General features: G+C 36.2%; 1 protein-coding gene across 1 annotated transcript in view; it reads right to left on the bottom strand.

Moving 5' to 3' along the window:
• The window catches only part of SEC62 (SEC62 homolog (S. cerevisiae)), a 25293-nt gene extending 6679 nt beyond the window's left edge, over window positions 1–18614 (bottom strand). The window contains exons 1-6 of the mRNA XM_004674948.2: window positions 18525–18614; window positions 11522–11630; window positions 10399–10504; window positions 5528–5732; window positions 5203–5295; window positions 3479–3539 (exon numbers count right to left, since the gene is read on the bottom strand). Coding sequence (XP_004675005.1) covers window positions 3479–3539; window positions 5203–5295; window positions 5528–5732; window positions 10399–10504; window positions 11522–11630; window positions 18525–18560 — 610 coding nt within the window. The 5' untranslated portion in view covers window positions 18561–18614. The remainder of the gene's footprint in view (window positions 1–3478; window positions 3540–5202; window positions 5296–5527; window positions 5733–10398; window positions 10505–11521; window positions 11631–18524) is intronic.
• Window positions 18615–20052: the final 1438 nt, after the last annotated feature.

Genomic DNA, 20052 nt, shown 5'->3' with positions numbered 1-20052 from the left:
CTCTCACCACCCCTGAGCCTCTGGCCTGTACCCCAGTTCTGTATGCACAAATAAATAAATCTTAAAATATATATATATGTATATACAAGTCTATGTGTTACATGTATTTTTGACTGCAAGTAACAGAGAATATGGCTTAAACAGATTCATACCATTGATTCTTAAACTTTATCCTGCACCAAAATCACTCGTAGGCTTCTTAAATCACAGTTTGCTGAGCAGACCCCTGTTTTCCCTGTTCCAGGGGTCTGGTAAGGACTCTACAGTTGCATTTCTAATTCCCAAGTAGGCTATGCTTCTGGTTTAGGAAAATACTTGGACAAAATTCACTGACCTTAAAAGTCAAGATTCGGGACTTATGTTAGCTTAACCTGATTTCTTCAGCTCTACTCTGCATCTTTCTCAACAGTTATCTTCTTTGTACCTCTGCAGTAATTCTCAAACAGTAGTAAGGTGCATACAATTTTATGCCTTGAATTTATGCACTAAAATATTTAAGAAAAAAGAGCCTAGTTCTTTCAGCATTTTTAAAAGATTTATTTATTTATGCATAGGAGAACTGGGCTACATGCCAGAGATTTAGGGAGTGAGAGGACTAACAGAGAAAGGAGTGGGGAATAGAAGAGGTGGATTGGGTGAAATCCATTGCTGAGGGGAGCAGTGGGAGAGACAGATGAGAGGTCTGCAGCACCATTTGGATCACCTCCCTGGCCAGGGATTGAACTCATGGTGTAGTGGCTGCTGACAGGTTCATAATGCAAAAAAAAAAAAAAAAAAAAAAATCTTTAACAAAGACTTCAGAAAATTTCTTTGGATCTCCTAAACTAGATCACCTCTTAATTCTTAAATTGTGGTGGTCAGGGAGCACTGTTTGTATATTGACTTGGCTCTGTGTCTCTGAACCAGCTAAAGATTAATCAAGGATACTACCCTAGAATTTCAAGAACTGTAGTCTTCAGATAAAGAAAGAGAACTTTGCTAGTTTACCTTCTTTTTCATTGTTTTGGTTCAAAGCACATCAAAAAAGACATTAAAAAGGTTTTTATTCAGATGAAATCTTCAGAGTCTATCTTTGGAAAATAGTAGACTATAAAATTTTACCAAAGTCTTCCCTAGGGCTAAAATTTTAAGTTTAATATTAGTAACAATATTTACAGTGATAGAACTATTCCTATTTTTAAACAGTGCCCTTAACACCTAACACTGAAGATTTTTCTCCTAAATTAAAGAGGTACTTGTCTGTATAGAAAGATTCATTATAGTTATGAAGAGGATGTCATTAATTTATTGTGTACTTGAAATATTCCAAGAATTAACTTTCACATTCATTATGTGACTATTTGGCATCTCTAAAATTTAGATGAAATTATCTATGCTTTGCAGATAAGGATTATACAATATCTAGGCCACAATATTATATAATATTAGGTATTGTGTAATCTAGTTCAAATATAATAATACATTTTCTTGATAATTATATAATATATGCACTTATATAATACCACTTGTTTTAAAAATTATCTCTGAAGTACATATCAAAGTAGTATGTAATGTTAATGGAGTAATGTTAAGGAAGCTATGTGGATGTATTGGTTATTTTTATATTTAATTTGTTTTAAAGTATATATATATAAAATGGGGAAAAAACATCCCCAAAACCCCAACTGTTCATAAATTATAATTTTTCCAGTATAACTACATATAATTAGAAAAAAGTGCTATCTTTTTTTTTTCTATTAGCACATGCCAAATTTATTAAGGAAAGGAAAAAAAGGAGGGATGTCTGAATAAACATAGGTGGGCCGAGAGCTGCTGCAAAAGTGCTAGCTAAAAATGTGAAATTGCTAACTCCTTAAATTGTTAGCTGCTGCAGTTTACGAGCAATGTCTACTTATTTTTTGAACATAGATATCTTTCCATTGCATAGGGGAGCTTAAGGAAAAAAACCACAAACAACAAACGAATCAAAATATGATTCCAAAGATCCTTCCCTGGAGATTCTGATTTTTGAGTAGCCCTCTGACATATATAGACTGTGATTCTGATACAGATGATATTTTGGACTGCAGGGAAACTGTATACAAGCACTTCCAGTTTTTATCCAAATACAGTGAGACCATATGAAACAATTACAAGATGTCAGCATTCTGGTTATTAGTCAGAAGTCAGGCAATTAGGTATTTAAAGAGAGCAGGGTTCAATTATAGCTCTATCATTTATAACCTAAGTAACCTGGGTAAGTCATCCTAACCATTCTAAGGCTCTTAATACACTGCCACCTACCATACCTGCTCCTATTTCTTAAAGATCATTGTAAGGATGAAATGAAATAATGCATGTCAATATTTAGCAAACTGACCAGTACACAGTTAAGTGATCAGCAGCTTTTACCTATCTGAATTGGGTTATGAGTTTCAATTTTACTACAAAAGTTATTCTGAAACGGATTCTGTGCTGATCAAGCTTGTTTACTTAGCTGCTATTTGTTTCTACTTGTTGCTCTTCTCACTCCTGACTCTGAACTTATTTGTATTCCCAAAGATTGCTTATAGTTAGTTAAACTAAAAACAGGGAACTTTTTCCTACATACATACTTACACCACTGTTTCTCTTTCATTTTGTTTTTTTTCACTTAATCTGTTCTAAAGATCTTTCTATCAGTAAATCTTATCTAATTCTTAAAGGCTGTATGGTATTACAGCATGCAATTGTACTGTAAATTACTTCACCAGTCTTGTGTTAGGGACTTGAATTGTTTCAGTTTTATACCCTTAGATTATACACAATAGTGCAATAAACAGCAATGTACATGAACATTTATTTGTGCAACATGACTACAATACAGGATAAATATGAAGTTAACTGTTAGGTTAAAAGGTAGACATATTTAATATTTCAAAGATTTTTGCTAGATTACTCCCTTAAGTATACTCTGGGGGATTTGGGTTAGTACAGATAATGTACAGTCTCAAATAGATAACCTGTTTAACTATACTAACAAACACTGTATAAATTCTTAGAAGTCGAATAGATGGTCAGTATCACATGCATTTAAAATTGCTAGACTGCCAGAATTAGCCAGACTAAAACAATTTCAGGGCTCATTTTAGAGATCATTGTGCGAAAATGGACTAGGAATATTGTCAATTGTCAGTGTTGGTTCCTCCTAAGTGTTGGACCTTCTCTAAGACTAGGTTTTATTAAATTTTGCAACCTTTGAAATCACTGTTGCTTAAATTTTATTTATTAAGGATCATTCACAATTATTAATCTTTTTTTTAAATCTGTGAAGTAATTTAATATCTACCAGTTTGTTAGTCTCTTAAAAGACCTTTGTTTTAATGTGTTCCAAATGTTTTTCAGCTTTTCATCTACCTTCTAGGACTTTAAAATATACATTTGAAAAATAGCTATTTTAATTTTTTTCTTTATGGCTTAATATTTATTTCCCCTAACAAATTCTTCAAATGATACTTACCAAGAATTAATCCCATGACAAATGTTTTAAAGTGAACTGGGTCATAGATCCACACAAATACCTGGAAAAATTAAGAAATCCGAGTGCTTAAAGTTCTAAAGTCACATTAGAAAGTTAAGCTTAATTTCTATACTTTCAATCCTCTATAAAAGTCACTTCCAACCTTTCAACATGTAAGAAATACTTTGTGAGGTAACAAATTCTAAAGATCTTTCCTTCACTAGTAGTGAATTTTTGATATCCATTCAGTTAGAAAATTATTTAAAACTGATAAACTTTGTAATGCTCTAATGTAAATTTTGTGTACTCTCATGCCATTTAATATTTGTTGATGTGCGCAATTTACTATTCAACCTAGAGATCAGCAGTTATACCACCTTTCTGTCCCTAAAAGATGTATACTGGCATGATGTACTGGACTAAAAGCAGGTTCTACGACAGATTCCAGGTTGACTCTATTACAGATCCTGCAGCTCTCGATTCTACCCTGTCCTCTCCAACTAATAAGATGTAAAGAATGATTACTAAAGATCATTCTTATTGAGCAAAAAGGTTCCATGACTCCTTGCAGGAATTTCATTAATCATCACTTCATAAAAAGTCTATAGGCCACAAGCTGGTAACAGCTGCTTTAAAATTTATTATAGACAATAGAAATTTCTTTCATTTGGTACAATTAGAACTCTGCTAATCATCACCTATAAATCACCTAGTTTTAGTGCTGAATTTCTAGTATTCTTCCATCTGCTGGTTCTATTTTCACCAGAATTCTGTTACTATCATTTTGATTTGTTTCTATTTCTACAGTGGAGTCCCATTCTTTTTTTACTAGGTATGTTTTCCCTGGAAATCAGATTCACAAATCACATCTGCCAATTGAATTCTAAAATACAAACCAAGTTCTTAAAGACATCTCCCAGAATGTCAAATTTATACCATCAGGATCTACTGCTTTATATACAGTGCTGGTATATTAAGAACATATATGTCTTGAATTTACAATTCAATCGCCAGTACATTGGTTAAATGATTAAATATTAAAGTAGCCTTCCTGAAGACTATATACCACATAAATCTCCCATTACATAAGAAATTAAAAGCTATTTCCTTGAGAGAAGCACCAAGTAAAACTGAAATTTTTAGGCTCCTGAAGTAATGTGACTGACTATATATTGTGTATGAGGCAGAAACCTGCAGGTGCTTTTTTCTTTAATAGTAACAGAAATTCTACATATTAGCTGAGCAAAAAGTACACAGTATAAAAAGCACATTTCCAAGACTTTCAGACAGGTAGACATGACCATGTTACTAGGTTCTGGCCAATGGAATCCAAGCTGAATGAAACTGTAAGCCTTCTGGAAGGTGTCCTTAAGGAGGAGGAATTTTGTCATTTCCCTTTTCTCCTCCAGATGCAGGTATAATGTCAAGAGTTATTTTGGACATGATGTAACCTTGACTTACTACCTCACACAGGAGAAAGAGCTTGGATTCACCATGGAGATGCCATATCTGTATTGCTCGCTCTTAGACTTCACTAATGAGAGAGAAGTAAATACTTTAGTGACTGTTTATTTCAGATTGCCTATCATTCACAGATAGCTGAACTTGACTATTTTTAATAATCTAAAATCAGTCATTAATCTAAAAGATTTATTATCTATGTGGTTAGATTTCATCAAAGATCATTCTAAAAACTCATGAAAACTGGATTTAACTACTCTCACCTCATTTCCATCCAGAAAAACTTGATCATCATGTGGCTCGAGCTTGAACTTTTTCTTAGTTTCCTTCTTTTTAGGAGTTCCTGGAGTTTCCTCCTATAAATACCAAAGTGAACAGAAGAAAAAAAAAAACAAGTAAACAGTACTATGACACTATAATAAAAAAATTCACTATTTGAGACACAAAATTCTTGATTTAGGTATTTCTAAAAAAACATAATAATTTTACTGTAATTGGTTACTGCATAATATTAAAAAACTTTCATATGGCAAGAGTAGTCATACACACAACGGTTTTTGATTTTTACTGAGTTTTAGTTGAAATCACCTTTTTGGATTCTTCCTTTTCACAATCTCTTTTTTTCTCTTTTTCTTTTTTTGTCTTTTCGTCTTTTAGATTTTCTTTCTTGCTCTTTTTATCTTCTTCTTTTCCACTTTCAGCTTTTCCTTTCTCTTTTTCTTTCTTTATGTCTTTATCATACTTCATTTTCATTACTTTTAGTGCCCGGTGGAAAAATTGTTTCTTTAAAAGCCTTTAGGAAAAAGTTGTAACATCCATTCCTTATCAGTTGTATAGATACAGACTTAAAAGTAAAAACATGACAACCAAAATAAAATGAACAAAGGAACACATAAACTGGCAACTCACAAAATAAATTACAATGAGTTAGTCTATGGGAAACAGTCATTCCCACTTCTAGTAGAAACTGCAGAGCCTATTTGATTATACTGATGAGTTTAGAGGTTGTTGACCTATCAGGTAAAGTCAATCTTGGTGGTAGTTCTTTTTAACTGTATAACCCTACTCAAGAAACTTTCTCATCTAAAAGCCATCTTTTCAGAACATATGTTTCAGTTTCAGAATTCCTGATTTGTGTCCTCACTCCATGGGTAATGTACAAGTACCAAAACACAAACTAGAAGTGAGATTTCATTGCCATTCTCTGTCCACCTTTCCATCTCTACTTTCTATTTGCTCCACAATATTACACTGCTTGTTAAACTGATGCCTCCTATTTCTCCAAGGACCACTTATTTCTAGTCATTATGTTGTGCCATCTGGAGCACCTGCTTCAACCTGTGTGCCTGGGCTTCTTTCTGTTGTCCAACTAGACTCACCCCCTGAGCATGCCATATTCATCCCATGAATAGCTAGCTTTAAGGTTCCCCATTTGGCTGATTTTACTTGTTTAGAAGATTTACTTAGCATATAACTGTGCAACAATTTAAAAACCTCAAGACTACAATTACTTTTTGCAAATACACAAATAAGTATACATTAAGGGTCTGAACCAAGACACTTAACAATTACCCACTTATGAGTAGAAAATGAAATTTAAAGAGTAGTTAGTGGCAGGTATTTGAGTAACAAGGGGGATTTTTAATTTTTGTCCTACTTCAGAAAGTCTTGCAAAAATTTATAATGAACATATTCTAATTAAAAAAATTTTGTGGCCCTCCCTGGTGGCGCAGCGGGTTAAAGCGCAGCACTGAGAATCTGAAGCCACTTCCGCATGAGTTCGATTCCCGCCTGCCGCCTGCCCCGGAGGAGACCACATGGCGAGCCAGACCTCTCCTGGCCCGCCCGCTGCTTCCCTCAGCAGTGTACTTCGTAGATCTGCCTGTTCTGCTCCCCACTCTGTCTCTGGTGAAGCCTCTCACCGCCCCTGAGCCTCTGGCCTGTACCCCAGTTCTGTATGAATAAATAAATAAATCTTTAAAAAAAAAAAAAATTTTGCACTTCTGTGACTTCCACATTTTCTATCCAAAACATTACCACTTAATATATATTGACAAAAATACATCCAATTTATTATGTGTTTATTAAAAAACCACACTTTATATTCTAGTTCACATTATAGATGTCCATGGTAAGAACACACGTGTACATACACAGATACTTGAAGTATATACAGGAAGTCCTCAATTGTCAATAGGTGTTAGACGTTGCTAATTTAAGCAAAATGATGTATAAGAAATTAGGTCCTTCATTTTGTTCAATGTTAGTCATTATTTTTGCTATGGTAAAAACTTCAATTTCATTTAAGAGTTAAGGATGATGCACACAACTACTTTATGAAACAGTTTAATAAACAAATTATTATGTTTATTAAAAATTTAATAAACATAAGTGATTCCATTATATGATCATTCTGTTCAGTAATAAGTAGAATATATCCCTTGATAGGTCTTTAGAAAATGTCTACGTCTGTTATGCTTTGAAAAAGATGGCATTTAAGGGGCCTCCCTGGTGGTGCAAGGTGTTAAGTCGCAGTGCTATGAAACAATCCATAGCCACTAAGCATGGAGTCCTTATGATGACCAGCCTTCATGGCTTCCTATCAGACTACAGGCAAAACCTTGAAGGGATGTCTATTTACTCAACATATTTTTCAAGTATCTTTTATATGCCAGGTCAGAATACAAAGGTGACAGTGATCTGACCCTCTGCCTGCAAAGCACATATCTAGTCTGTTAAAGAAGATTTAAGACTAATTACACGTCTTGTTTTCTGTATTTGATCCCTGGCCAGGGAACTAACCTAGAGGACACAGCAGACCTCTTCTTTCTTACCCACTGCTTCAATCAGTGTACTTCAGTAGATCTGCCTGTTCTGCTCCCTATTCTCTCTGGTGAACCTTCTCACCCCCCACACCTCTGGCCTGTACCCCAGGTCTTATATGCATAAATAATTCTTAAAAAAAATGGCATTTAATACTGAAATGAAATCAGCAATTCCACTTATTTAGCTTCAACTACATCATATAAGTCCTGCAAAGCTCTCCAATATTTTTATCTCCTTCTCTATTTCAGTATCTTCTGTTCCCTTTGCTAGAGTCAAATGTCCTTTCTGCTACTGCTTGCAGGATAATCACCGATATATATTTCAAAATATGATTAAAATGTCCCTTTATTAATGCATTCTTGGTGTTTCCCCACCTCTGTGTTGGTGTTTCCCCACCTCTGTTCCGCCTTACAGAAAACAACATATTGTAATTAGTCTTAAATCTTTAACAGACTAGATATGTGCTTCGGAGGCATAGGGTCAAATCACTGTCATCTTTGTATTCTGGTGGGGCATAGAAAAGATACTTGAAAAATATGTTGAGTAAATAATCATCCCTTGAAAGTTTTGCCTGTAGTCCAATAGGAAGCCATGAAGGCAGATCATCATGAGGACTGCATATTGGTATTAGAATTCAGGTAGTTATGTTTCTCTATTTTTGGGCAGAAAGGACACAAACGTCCTATCATGAATGGGAGTGACATATACAACGAGCAGCAGGTCTCTAGAAAGTTCTCTGTCCTTAGGTCTTTGGAGCTTTTCATATAACAATGTATCAAAGATCTTAAAAGAGCAAGTGATGGGCCTTCCCTGGTGGTATAGCAGGTTAAAGCACAGCACTGAGAAGCTAAAGCCACTTCAGCATGAGTTCGATCCCCGCCCCGAGGGGTGATCTACATGGCACGGCTGATCTCTCCAGACCCGCCTGCTGCTCCTCTCAGCAGTGTACTTCATAGGTTGGCTTGTTCTGCTCCCCACTCTGTCTCTGGTGAATTCTGTTATCGCCCCTGCACCTCTGGCCTGTACCCCAGTTCAGTATGCATAAATAAAACGTAAAAAAAAATGTATGATGTCAAAACGGTGACATTAAAAAAAAACAAAAACGAAAAGTCCAAGTAATGTGGGTAAATAAGTACTATTTCCTTTTTGAGAGATTTAGGTTCACAAACTTCATATTCAAGTAGTACTGATGGATGAACCTTTGATCTTAATCTGTGCCTCATTAAATACATGATCATTTTGTTGGAGGAGCATAATGTAGTAGTTACAGAGAAGCCTGGCTCTGCTACTTACCAGCTATGTGACCTTGGCTAAATTACCTAACTTCTTGGTTTTGCATTTATAGATTTTCTTGATATAAGAAATAAATGTACTTTAAAATTGACAGGGAAATTTTTGTACTTTGGGGTTCTAGTATAAATATAAATAGTGACTATACCACTGTTAGATCATCCTTGCCCCAACAATGAAATTTTCAGTTTCTGAAAGGTTCCTTAGTGATTCTGACTTTAGGCAAATACGGATTTTAACATTCATCAATTTTTTAACTTTATATCCTTGGAAACCAGTTTGTGAAAGAGATTTTAAAGAAAGGCCTCCTGTGACTGATACTCTAAATGCTTTTAAACAATATATTAAATAAATGCTACGTAATAAATTCTTATTTAACATAAAATAAATTCCCACCAATCACAAAATTTGTTTGATTAACATCTTATAAATATGCTTAGGTCCTCCTTAGTAGTGCAGGGGGTTAAAGCGCAGCATAGCAAGCTAGCTGCAGCCACTTGAGTGTGAGTGTAAGCCCCTTCCTGGGAGGTGACCACATGGCGCAGCAGACCTCTCCTGTCTTGCTTGCTGCTCTCCTCAGCAGTGTACTTCGGTCTGCCTGTTCTGCTCCCCACTCTGTCTCTGGTGAATCCTCTCATCACCCCTGCACCTCTGGCCTGTACTACAGTTCTGTATACATAAGTAAAGCTTTAAAAAAATATATATGCTTCATTCCGTTAGTAAGTAAATCAAGGAGGAAAAATGGAAAGAAAACTAGCATACTTCCTTCCAAGAGGAAAGTGACTTCTGTACATCACTCATTATCAAGTTTTTCCCCAAATGTGAGGTATCTATTATAAAAAAACATAGTTGTCTACCCTTCATCTTAGAGTCAAGACAGGTAGATGTTGTAGCTGTCCTGAATTTAAAAGAAATACATTAGCAATCGCTAAACAAAACAGGGAAAGGTGCCAGGCTAATGGCTCAGTGTATGGACACTTAAACAAACACAGTCTATTAGGTATAACTGCCAAAGTTTTGGAAAAGATTCGCCGACTGTACTCTAGAACAGGAGGTTCAGCACAGGCACTGCTATATGATTTTCAATTATTGACACTTTAAGTTCAGTCAATCTGACAGAGGCAATAGAATCCAAATAAAAACTGCAAAAATAAGGTAGTCTAACACCAAATAAATCTACTTCCTCCAGAGGTACAAAAGAACCAGGTTGCACATAAAAGATGTTTAAGCTATGGTGTACTATCACCACATTTAATGATGAAAATGAATAAGGGGCTCAAGACTAGAAAGAAATTTTTAAGTTACCATTTATATTTACCCTTGAACTAAGAAAGAAACAGTACCTGTTGCAGTAGTCAACCACAGACTCCCTTGTTGTAAATAAAGCTTCTTCTCCTTTCTTGGCCTTTGCCCACTTTGAATCCAAAAGGCAATCCACTGCTTTTGAAGCTAAGGAAGAATTTTGTTATTTCTACATCATATATAAAAATCATTCATTTTATTACACACGGGAATTTATGTCTAGCTAGTATAAGACAGATTTCAATATTTTGGCATGAGAAAATAAAACCAAACGCAATAGAAAAGTAAGTCTGACATGACTATGACAGTCTTTTAAAATCTCAACTTGTGAAACAAATTGATAGCCATCTCTTTATAGTGTTAGAAATGACATCCAAATCATTTACTAAAACAAAATAATGAAGAATGTTCTAAATAAATAATGTAAATTAAATGTAAATATCACTTATTCAATCACAATTAGCTGTAGGAAAAACAACCCAAAATCTTCCTTTTTCACAACAATAATAGAAATTCTGGCATTAAGCTTTATGGTAAGCCACAGAGAAACAAGCTTTATGCAAAATCTTTTGTTAAATAGAAGCTAAAGACATTAGACCTGAAGAGAACAGAATATCTATTTTTCAAATCATTAATCATAACACTAAAGAAAGAAAAAGGAATTTCTTCTCTAATGGCAATTCAATAATAATTGGTGAGACTGGCAAACTACTTAGAAACTGTGGAGCTATATATGTATATATACATAATATGATATATATAATGATATATATATATGTACGTGTATATGTATGTGTTATTATACATTAGCTTATAATGAAGTTGTTTGGTTTATTTGAACAACCCAAGCTGGTTCCAATGGACTTGCCTCAAACTGAATGAGTCCATAATAATAAATTATATGTACTTAAAAGTGCATATAAGTGAACAAAAGGTATATAAAACTGAAAATTAGCCTCCTTTTAAGATTTCTAACAAATGTCATAGCTAAGCATTCTCTCTTACTTTTTATGATTGGTAATTTCATTCAATCAAGTGCTATATACCCATTACCCAGCTTTACCAATCACACTTGGAAATCACTTTTAAAATACCTACATATTTTAAATTTAGGTATCCTTGTAATACATATTATCTAATAAAGCTTTACTGATGTAATCCTACCAATAAAATAATCAACTCGGTGACCCATCATATTGGTGGACTTGGTGGGACAGTTGAATCGAAGATACTTAGCTACAGCCTTCTCTTCTTTTGATGGTTCACCAACTTCCTGCAAAGAATGAATATTAATTTAATATAACCATTTATTTGACAAATTCATGCACTAAGGAATAATTTATAGACCTATTTGCATGTTGTTGTAAGTGGAAAATAAAAGGCTTTCTCTGGATCACACATGGTATTACAATACAAGACACAGAAAAGAGATTTTAAAAAATTACCTCCCTTTTAAACAAAAAATTGACAGGGTCAAAACCCAACTGCCGCCTGTCCTCAGTTACAAAGCATTTGGGTTGTTTTTCCAGAATGGTAACTACTTTGAACCAGTTTACCTTTACTTTTCCGTGATCTCTGTTTATAAGCTGCAAAGCAGTAATTTAAAAGATTAAGAGGCTGCCAATAATAAGTGCCCAATGTCAAACTAAGTAGAAACAGGTGCTATAAATAAATGTTAAATAACAGTCAAAGCTAAGTACCCTGAACAATAGACAGCAGACCACAGGAGGCTTCTCAAATTACTAAAGATAGCTACTCCAGTGTGGAAGCCACAATAATTACTATGTGAGATGCTGAAAATTTGTATTTCCTCCCCTTTCCTTTTGTGGTTGAAGATCCCATATGCTGTCTGGGGCTCCTTTCCTATCCTTTCTTCCCCAGTGGCAGTAAAGCAAAAATAAAAGTGCAACTGACCTAAATCACAATCTCACTTGAAGAACCATTAATGGGAATGCACAGTTTTGGAAAGGCTGATTTATCCTATAAGTATACACATATATGTGCATACATCTGTACACACTTTATAAGTTGTCCTATTGTTGTAAGCTGTCAAAACAAAAGCACTGTCTTTAATTAATGTTTAAGTAATAATACTTAGAGCACTCAAGTAATATTTCCAGTAATATATAATCTAAATGTGAATAATTTTAAGGTTTATTTGTGAAACAAAATGCCAAATAATAGTAAAGAATTATCTGCCAAGAATATAGGATGCTGAAACAATTAATGCTAAAGACAGTTAACAAAACATTCTAAAAACACAATATAGAAAAAATAATTTATCATCAGTGTTTATGCCAGTTTTCTCACAAATTTCAGATACATCTGAATTCAGTTGTTGGATGAAAATAAGGAACAATGAGCAAACCAAGGTTTCAGCTTTCATTTTATCCTGAAAAAGGGGTAATTTGTTAGACGAAGTGAGAGCCTGTGCTTTGGTAGATGAGTCATGTGGCAGCTACTTCTCGTATTTCTTCCTTTGCTTTTCTCAACTCCTCGACTTCCAGAAGCCCAGTTAGATATGACTCCTATACACTGCCACTACCCTATTTGTGGGTTATTATTTGTGGCAATAAAAACTAAGAGTCCAAACCATTCAATCCAAATAAAAGAATCTAGTAAAAACCAAGTATTTGTGAAAATAAAAACCCCTTGTATTTATATATAAAAATATATCTCACAGAAAAATAGAATCTTTAAAATTGCAAATTCAAATTTTAACACTCAATTTCACTAATATCTGCAAGGTTCGTAATGATTTAATCTGGGCCTTGCTTTAAAATATACTTCAACATAGCAAAAGGTAAAAATTCTGTATTTCAATTTTTTAAGTCACAGTAAAATATATCAACATATGTCAGTATTCTGTTAAGTAATATTTAATTCTCTGCATAATACACTGCATTTCTAGAAGCCTCATTTTATTAGTAAGTTATATATTGAAAGCCAAAAGAAAAAACAACTATAAATAACTGAAAATAAAATGCTATAATGGCTTACAGAAACCAATTCCATTTTATAACTACACCCATATATGCTCATTTCCCTCCCTCATTTGATAAAAGCTGTTGTCAATTTAAAGGTTTTCTGACTGATAATGTTACGTAGAACAGTTGACTAAAAAATTATGGGGGAAAAGTCTAAATAAACATTAATCATTCAAACACATACTTACTGTTGTTGGGTGCTACAATTAACACCACACTTTGTAACAACTATCTAAAGCAGCAATTTTCGTATTCCAAAATGAGTGGTAGAAAAAAGTATTAGAGGAGTACACAAACAAGTGGGCTTATGAAGTGGATAATAATAGCTATAAAAGACCTCTTGGACCAGGGAGCTGAATTTTGAGAGTTCTGCGAAAACTGAATGAGGAAGCTCTGAGATTAAATATGTATATACAGAAGAGAACCAAAGAATCTCAAAGGGAGTCTGAGCAATTTCAACTTTACCCTATAAGAAGCATAAAGCCCATTAGTAGATTTTGAATAGAAAGAGGATATACTTACAAAAAATGATTTAGATATATTATTTTGGGGTCTTTGAATAAACTGAATTAGAGAAAAATTCACTAGGCAGAGAAATCGGCTGGAAGCCTACCGTGGTATTCAATAAGATGTGATATGATGCTGGATTAGGGATGGGAGGGAACTTTGGGTATCTGAAAAGTTTCAAATGCAAAGAGAAAGGACACAATGATAAAGGATAGGTGAAGAGGCTAAGTAAAAGATGTCAGATTTCTAATTTGGTCAACTGAAAGGACAGTTTTTCAATAACAGAAATTTGGGAGAAAGGTGATACTGGGAGAAAAATAGTATTATCTACTTAGACATGAAGTAACTACTCTCAGCTCTCAAGCCATTTATTGAACTAAGGCATAAATGTGCTGACAGGAATCATGTAAAATTTGATATTAGGCAACATAAAAAATTATTCGACATATATCACTTTAACTTTGTAACACACCAACACATATTGATACTATAATGAAATGGGTGTTACTCTAATTATATCAATATTATTTGGGCCAGTTCTTAATATAACCTGAGAAAAAAGATGAGTCAGTAAGTCATTCTCACAAAACTCCTGATTTAGAAGATTTTTTTTACATTGCTATCTTCAACAGAAATAAGCTTAGTTGATGAGTTGAGTGAACTTAGTATAAAAAGTTCACAAATTTTGGGCCCTCCCTGGTGGCGCAGCGGGTTAAAGCACTGCACTAAGAAACTAAAGCCACTTCCGCAAGAGTTCGATCCCCGCCTGCCCCGGAGGCGACCACATGGCGAGGCAGACCTCTCCTGACCCGCCCGCTGCTCCCCTCAGCAGTGTACTTCGTCCATCTGCCTGTTCTTCTCCCCGCTCTGTCTCTGGTGAATCCTCTCACCCTCCGCATCTCTGGCCTGTACCCCAGTTCTGTCCAAATAAATAAATAAATCTTAAAAAAAAAAAAAGTTCACAAATTTTTAATTTGTATCTTTATATAAACAGTATAAAATAATTCTAAGAATACACAAAGGTTTCCAAAATTTTATCTGAGAGCTGGAGGGGATGTTCGGTAAGTCATTTGCTTAGTGTCATATATAACAAGTTACCAATAAAACTTTGTTAAGAGTCTCTGTATCTTGTCAATGGCAGAACTCTTCTGTAAATACCTCCCTGCTTCACTGCTATTGTAAACCATTAAGCATCTGGGGGCAGTTTTCAGGTTTAGGACTGCCTTCCTGACAGTCCTTTTCTTCAGAGTTAAGACTATATAGTACCAAACTTACTCTTTTCTGAAATTAAGCAAGTAAGGCCCATGATGCCAGGCAGATGCATGCGTGCAATAAAATTAAGACAGATGGATTACAAAGTCTATGAATTAATAAGTCATTTAAAACACAAACACATATAAGCAGAACACTAAATGGGACAATTCTTCCTTTAGCTGAGACAAGTCATGTTAAGTCTTTTTGTTACACACTTTAAAATAAAAATTTCAGGACTGAAGGATTTCAGAACAGTTTATAAATAGTGAGGTAGAAAGAAAATTCAACTAAGAATTAGAAGGAAGTTTTGGTCTAACTGAACTTGTAAAATACAGTGATGGTTTAGATCAGTAAATTTTATACCTAGTAGTACTCTCAGACCTAAAAGATGCTTAAAGGACTATGTGAATAGGGTAATAGTGCAGTAATAAGGTGGAAGAGTTTTGGGCTCACCATTCTGCTTTTATCAGAACTGCCTTTGTGAAAAGGATTCCAAGTAAATCCTACTTTTGAAAATCCTTCTGCACACTAACATTTCATGATACCAAGATACTAAATCAACCTTTTGAGTAATCCTGTTACCTATAGAATATTGTCCTTAAAATTTTCTGTAACTGCATTTCTTAAATAACTTGTAATGACTTATTTCAAATGTTTCATCAATTTGGACTAAGATCACTCTCAGCTGTGAATGTCAATTTTTAAAATGTCCCCAATGCAATGGTCAAGGAATATGTAGCTCGGTTTCTGGTTTTCAGTGATGAGTAAAGTCAGTCTAGGAAGAATATGTGACAGAATGACCCTTGGTTCCAGCTTTGATGGGATACCAGAATCTGAAATTATGCTACACTAGAAAAAGCAAATAAATTAGCTATTTAAACTCAGAACTTGTCTGTATCAAGTATTTCCCCTAATATACAAATTACAATTCAAGGGCACTAAACCTATTAAATATAAAATTTTTCCCCCCAAACATGAAACATCAAGTAACAAACAACAGGAAGTATAGACCATTTTGCCCAAAGTCTTACAATAGAATCATTTAACTCTGAACTCTGCCATTACATTTGATCTTTTTGTCTAATGTGATGCTGATGTTAGAGTTTCTGATTCTCTGGGGGAGGGAAAAAGAAAGAGGAGAAACAAGAACTTTTTATAAGATACTATATATTTTTATTAATTGGTAAGACTGTATATCAGTACTCCAAGCAACACTCCTACAATCTCCACAACACTGTACAGTTACAGAAAACTGTAAGTATAGTAGTATGCCAAGCTGATTTTTAACAAACAGATCCTCATCTATTTATCTGATCTTCAAATAAAAATTAGCAAGTAAACAGCTATACTTCGTGGAACTCAAAACCTGATGATTTACTTACTGAACAAAAAGATTATAATCTCTCAGCATATCATAGTGCGTAACAAAAACCCAAACAATCCTACTATTTGAAAATCCTTCTGAATGCTAAAATTTCATGGTATCAGAAATGCTAAGTCCATCTTTTGAGTAAGACACGCTATTAACCTAAAAGCATTTACTAATCATAAATTGTTACCCATCATATTTTCCTATTCCCTACTAAATCCTTCCATCTTGGGTGTTAGGAACATAGGTTGTAAACATGCCATCTGGAAGCTCCTGACATTGGGGAAGAAGCAAAAGGAGTTTGGTGCCAAGCACTCTTTCAAAAACTTTTACCACATTTAATAGGTTGTTGACTCACTAATTTTTTTTTCCACAACAACTTACAAACTCGTTAAGTTTTTGGTATTTTTTTTCTTTTGAGATAAATATTCCTTCTTACACATTTGGAAATTGAGGTAAAAAGTTAAGTAATCTGGCCAAAGTTACACAGCTAATAATTAGTGGAACTAAGCTACAAACAGGTATATCTAGCTCCAATTTATGCCACCAGTCACTGTCTCTACTGCACAGCTTCCTAATCTACCTTTTTGTTTAATATATGATAATTAGAATAAGAGCAGCTATTCAAAAAAGGCATTAGAATCTCCTTTACAACAAAGTTAAAGAACTGTAAAACAATGTGTATTAAAGGACAAAAAACCGCATTGGAATTATAAATATAAGGAATGCAGTAAGTACAAATTTGACAGGCAATTTTGATACAAATGCAAATTAAATAAATATATATAGAGTCTAACTTAACCAATAACACTAAATTTGGAAAGATTAGGAAGAGTATAATTAATAATGTCTTTCATAAAAGTTTTGTTTTTCTGAGGTCTTAATTTGCAGCAATTTGTCCCTGTCTCATCTCAGTACTCTGTTGAAGCTATTTCTGCTCCATGTCAAAATTCCAAATTTATTGATCACTGGTGTATTTTCTATAACATGTAAAAGTTCTCGGGAAAATTTTAACTTGCATCGCTCAAATCACTTGGGGTATAAACCTATTTTTGAAAGTGGAGGAATAAAACATTAGATAGGAAAAGTCATCCTAAGTAACAAATAGTAGGGAACCGAACAAATGATGAATAACAATTGATGATTGGTATATTAACAATTTACAGCATTCTATCAATTTATGATGACATGTGAAGGTTTCTAGACACATGAGCCAATGAGACAACGGCCTAATAAACACTGACTCAGACGATCCACGTATTCATCTTGGCAAAGAGCAAGAACAAAAGGGGGTAAAATTGCAAGAAGAAATGCCCAGATGACATGTATGTGGAATGAAGGAGAGATGTTATGTAGGTTATGAGGATGACACACTGGCATGCGAAAGGTTTCTGGGCGCGACCAAATCGTTGCAGTACCAACGGGGTTGTGTTTGTTTACACTGTGTCGGCTGAAAGAAAGCTGGCAAGCCTCAACTGCACTATTAACTTAACACTGAGAAAGGAAGGTACAGGCAACCCAACAGACGTCTAGGTAGGCAGAGCGTCCTCGGGGCCCCCCGGGCTGTGGACCAAACCCAGATTACTTCCCCTCCTACGGGCCTTCTATTTGCGCACAAAGAACCCGCAGCTTTAGGTCGGCCCTCCGCCTCCTTTTACCCTAATTACTGTGGCCTTAATTTCAGAACAGCCGAGACAAGAGGATGGGCTGGAGAAGGGAGGGGAGGAGCCCGCGGAGGGTCGGAGTCTGTCTGTCTCGGGCAGGGGCAGACCTCCCAACGACGGCCCGGCCAGCACGGCTGCAGGGACTCGAAGTACTCAGAGCTCGGCGCCTCCAGCCTTCCGCCGCTGCCCCGGCACCTCCGCCTCGGTCTCCGCCGTCACCAACACCGCCCCCCCTCCGGCCCCTCACAGCGACGCAGTCGGCGGCCGGTGGCGGAACCCCAGCCCGCCTCTCCCTGGCCTTCACGCGCCCTTCCAGGAGGCTTTCCCCGCTCCGTCCACTCCCGAGAGCCCTGAAAGCCCTCCACCCGCAGCCTCGGCTTTGCTACCTGGATCCGCTTCTTGTGTCGCCTGCGTTCCGCCATGTTGGCTGCTGCGCCGGGTTCCCTCTGACGTGGAGGGAGGAGGGGGCGACGGAAACCTCGCGAGAGCCTGCGCCGGGGGCCCGTTATGTAACCAGCCGGCTGCTCCCGGGCAGGGGGAGGCGGGAGGCGGCGAGAGACCAGCCCTCCACATCGCCCTGTCGCTTCTCCTCTTGTTGCTGGAAGTCGTTGGCACCAAGAGGAAGTTCAGAAGTGCTCTCGATAACAGGAGGACTGGAAAGAGACCTTGGTTCTCAAACCTGGACGAGCACCTGAGTCACCTGGGCAGCTGTTAAAATACAGATTCCGGGGCCCCACCCACCCCTTCAGTCAGTATGTTTGGGGTGGTGCCTTTCACCCAGGCATTTACTAAGAGCTACCGAATTCTAGATGTCCCCGACTATGGCAAGTTCTGTTTTGCCACCGACCCTGCCTATTCCCCACTGTAGTGTAAATTCTATTATCACATTTCAAAGATGGGTAATCGGGCATAACTGAGTGGTAGACGCGAACTGGTTTGTCTGGTTGACAGCAGAACCCAATCCTAAGAATCTTTTCCCAAATCTTTGCCCATATACTATCCCGAGCAGTCCAGTTCCTCTGTAACTTTGGGTTCTTCCTTCTATTTTTGTACTTGGTTCTTAAAACTTACCTTTAGAATCCAAGAGTCAAAAAGAGGCCAGGGAAGTAAAAGCATTAACTAGTTCTTTACTTTGGTTATGTATCCTTCACTTTCTGACTTACTTCATTCAGCGTGATCAGCTCAAATTCTGTCCATGTCACAAAAGGGAAGATTGCATCTTTTCAATAGCTGAATAGTATTCCATTGAGAATGTTTACCACAACTTATGTATTCAGGAACCAAAATAAGGGAACTGAAAATCAAACAAAAATAACTCATAGACCCCAAGAAAAATAGAGTGATTATCAGCGGAAGAGGAAAGGGTAGCCATAGCGCCAAGGGCACTAGAATTTTGATGGTGGGTAAACTGAGGCTTAGTTTAGAAGAGGTATCCACCAAACATATATAGCTTTGTAAATCAATAGAAAATCATAAAATTTTATTAAAAAATAACTACTGAGGGCCCTCCCTGGTGGCGCAGCGGGCTAAAGCACTGCACTGAGAATCTAAAGCCGCTTCCGCATGAGTTCGATTCCCGCCTGCCCTGGAGGTGACCACATGGCGTGGCAGACCTCTCCTGACCCGCCCGCTGCTCCCCTCAGCAGTGTACTTCGTCCATCTGCCTGTTCTGCTCCCCACTCTGTCTCTGGTGAAGCCTCTCGCCGCCCCTGAGCCTCTGGCCTGTACCCCAGTTCTGTATGCACAAATAAATAAATCTTTAAAAAAAAAAAATAACTACTGGTAAGATGGATAGGAGTGAGATTCTAAGGAAGTTGGTAAGGAAAATGACTACAGGCTACTTCAAGTTGGTGAATTACTATTAAAACTTTTTATTTTGGAGCCACTTAGATCAAAGAGAATGGGCTTGAATTG

This window comes from Condylura cristata, unplaced genomic scaffold (assembly GCF_000260355.1).
Source record: "Condylura cristata isolate star-nosed mole 26May11 unplaced genomic scaffold, ConCri1.0 scaffold00003, whole genome shotgun sequence".
Classification (NCBI taxonomy): Eukaryota; Metazoa; Chordata; class Mammalia; order Eulipotyphla; family Talpidae; genus Condylura; species Condylura cristata.
Note: the sequence above shows the minus strand (reverse complement) of the source record. Positions and strands in the feature narration are given on the sequence as shown.